We start from the raw sequence: 1,498 nt of genomic DNA, 5'->3' as shown, positions 1-1,498 counted from the left end.
TCACTTCCGAATCTCCGAGTCTTTGACATGGGTATCTGCACCTTGTGTACACCTGAGTTGCAATCACATAGTTCACATGTACACGCTTAGGTCTGCAGTGTGTGCTACCAGTCCCGGAGGGTTCCGGGACTGATCTTTGCTTCCTATATATATGAAGGGTCATTTGTGTCTGACCAAACCTCAAGAAAGTATGTTTGCACAAGAATAGTGAAATGGCAGCACTCACTGGATGGTAAGCGACCAGTGTTAGCAGAACAGCATTAGGCAATGGGTAAAGCAGTAGATTGCCATATTTGTTAAAGATATATACCGTATTGTCATAATATCCATGGTGACCACACACAGGGTATGCAACAAACTTGAAGTGGAAGTAGCAAGTGGAGAGGTGGATATGAGTTTAGAGTCATCCTCTTCCTCTTTGCCTTCTTGTTCTTCCTCGTCTTTGGCAGCCTTAATGATAACAGTTGTGATACGGTCAAAATTTCGCTGACCATCCTGGCTTATCTGACATGCCAAGAATGAGTAGGCAAGCTCTTGGAATATGGCATCCGATGACGGCACGTCGAGGGCATCTCTGAAATGGCCAGTCTTGGTACAAGTCTAAAGAGACTTCAGGTCTTGGGTCTTGGTACAGGTGGCAATGCTCTGACGGAGATTGAAGACGCCGGCATCCCCCAAGCATGGCTGATCATTACACACCCGCCTTTCCTGCCAGTCACATCTCTCCCACCAGTCACATCATGCCTCCACCCGCCGCCACCGTCAGGCGCTGCATCTGATTCTCAATGCACAGGCCATGGACATCACGTCCCTACTTGCTGCCATGCATCAACACCATCAGCTTGCCACCATGGGGCAGACATGGAGTGGGCGGGATGATTGAGGGGAAGGAGGGAGATGTGAACAAGGTAAGCCAGGAAAGAGGATATGTGCGGGGAAGATGAGGAATGGATGTAATGACGGGTGGGCAGGGTATTTGAGCAGCTCATGCATGGTTCGAGTGGCATCTAAATTGAGGATACCATTGGCATCACCTCCAGTGGTGGGCGGGCACAGAATACATTCCTGACAGCTGGTGGGCGGCGGGCAGCACAGAGGCGGGATGAAGGATACTATTGATATCCTCCCTTAGGTGAGCTGCGGTGATTCAACTCTGCTTGAAGTTGCCGAGCTCGCCAAGGGGTACCTAGACTTTGTACCGAGATGTCTGCTTAGACTTGTACCCAGGTTGGCCAGAACTCTGACATTCATGGCACATCGCACAGCCTGGAAACATGCTGAAGATTTGACATTATCGGGTTTGAAATACTCAAGCTTGGGCTGGACAAAACATGTGAGATGGAGAGGAAACACAGCTCTCCATCAAACTTTCTCATCGCCATGGAAGTAGTCCATCAGATAGGAAATATGCATGTGCACCTGGCGCTAGTCACAGACCTGAGCGCTTCATCTACACAGCAATTAGGCAGTGAAGCGAACACGAGGATAACACATGGAA

At 49.4% G+C, this 1,498-nt stretch overlaps 1 protein-coding gene across 1 annotated transcript; it reads right to left on the bottom strand.

Annotated features, from left to right (window-relative positions):
* On the bottom strand, positions 1-863 carry DFJ58DRAFT_848065 (uncharacterized protein; the record flags this gene model as incomplete). Its single annotated transcript, XM_041393567.1, has 4 exons — positions 1-52; positions 77-143; positions 360-600; positions 816-863. The coding sequence occupies 4 exons, from the start codon at positions 861-863 to the stop codon at positions 1-3; spliced, it is 408 nt and encodes a 135-aa protein (XP_041235740.1).
* Between the last annotated feature and the right edge of the window lie 635 nt (positions 864-1,498).

Source organism: Suillus subalutaceus, assembly GCF_016647625.1.
Source record: "Suillus subalutaceus strain FC151 chromosome Unknown DFJ58scaffold_268, whole genome shotgun sequence".
Taxonomy (NCBI): Eukaryota; Fungi; Basidiomycota; class Agaricomycetes; order Boletales; family Suillaceae; genus Suillus; species Suillus subalutaceus.
Note: the sequence above shows the minus strand (reverse complement) of the source record. Positions and strands in the feature narration are given on the sequence as shown.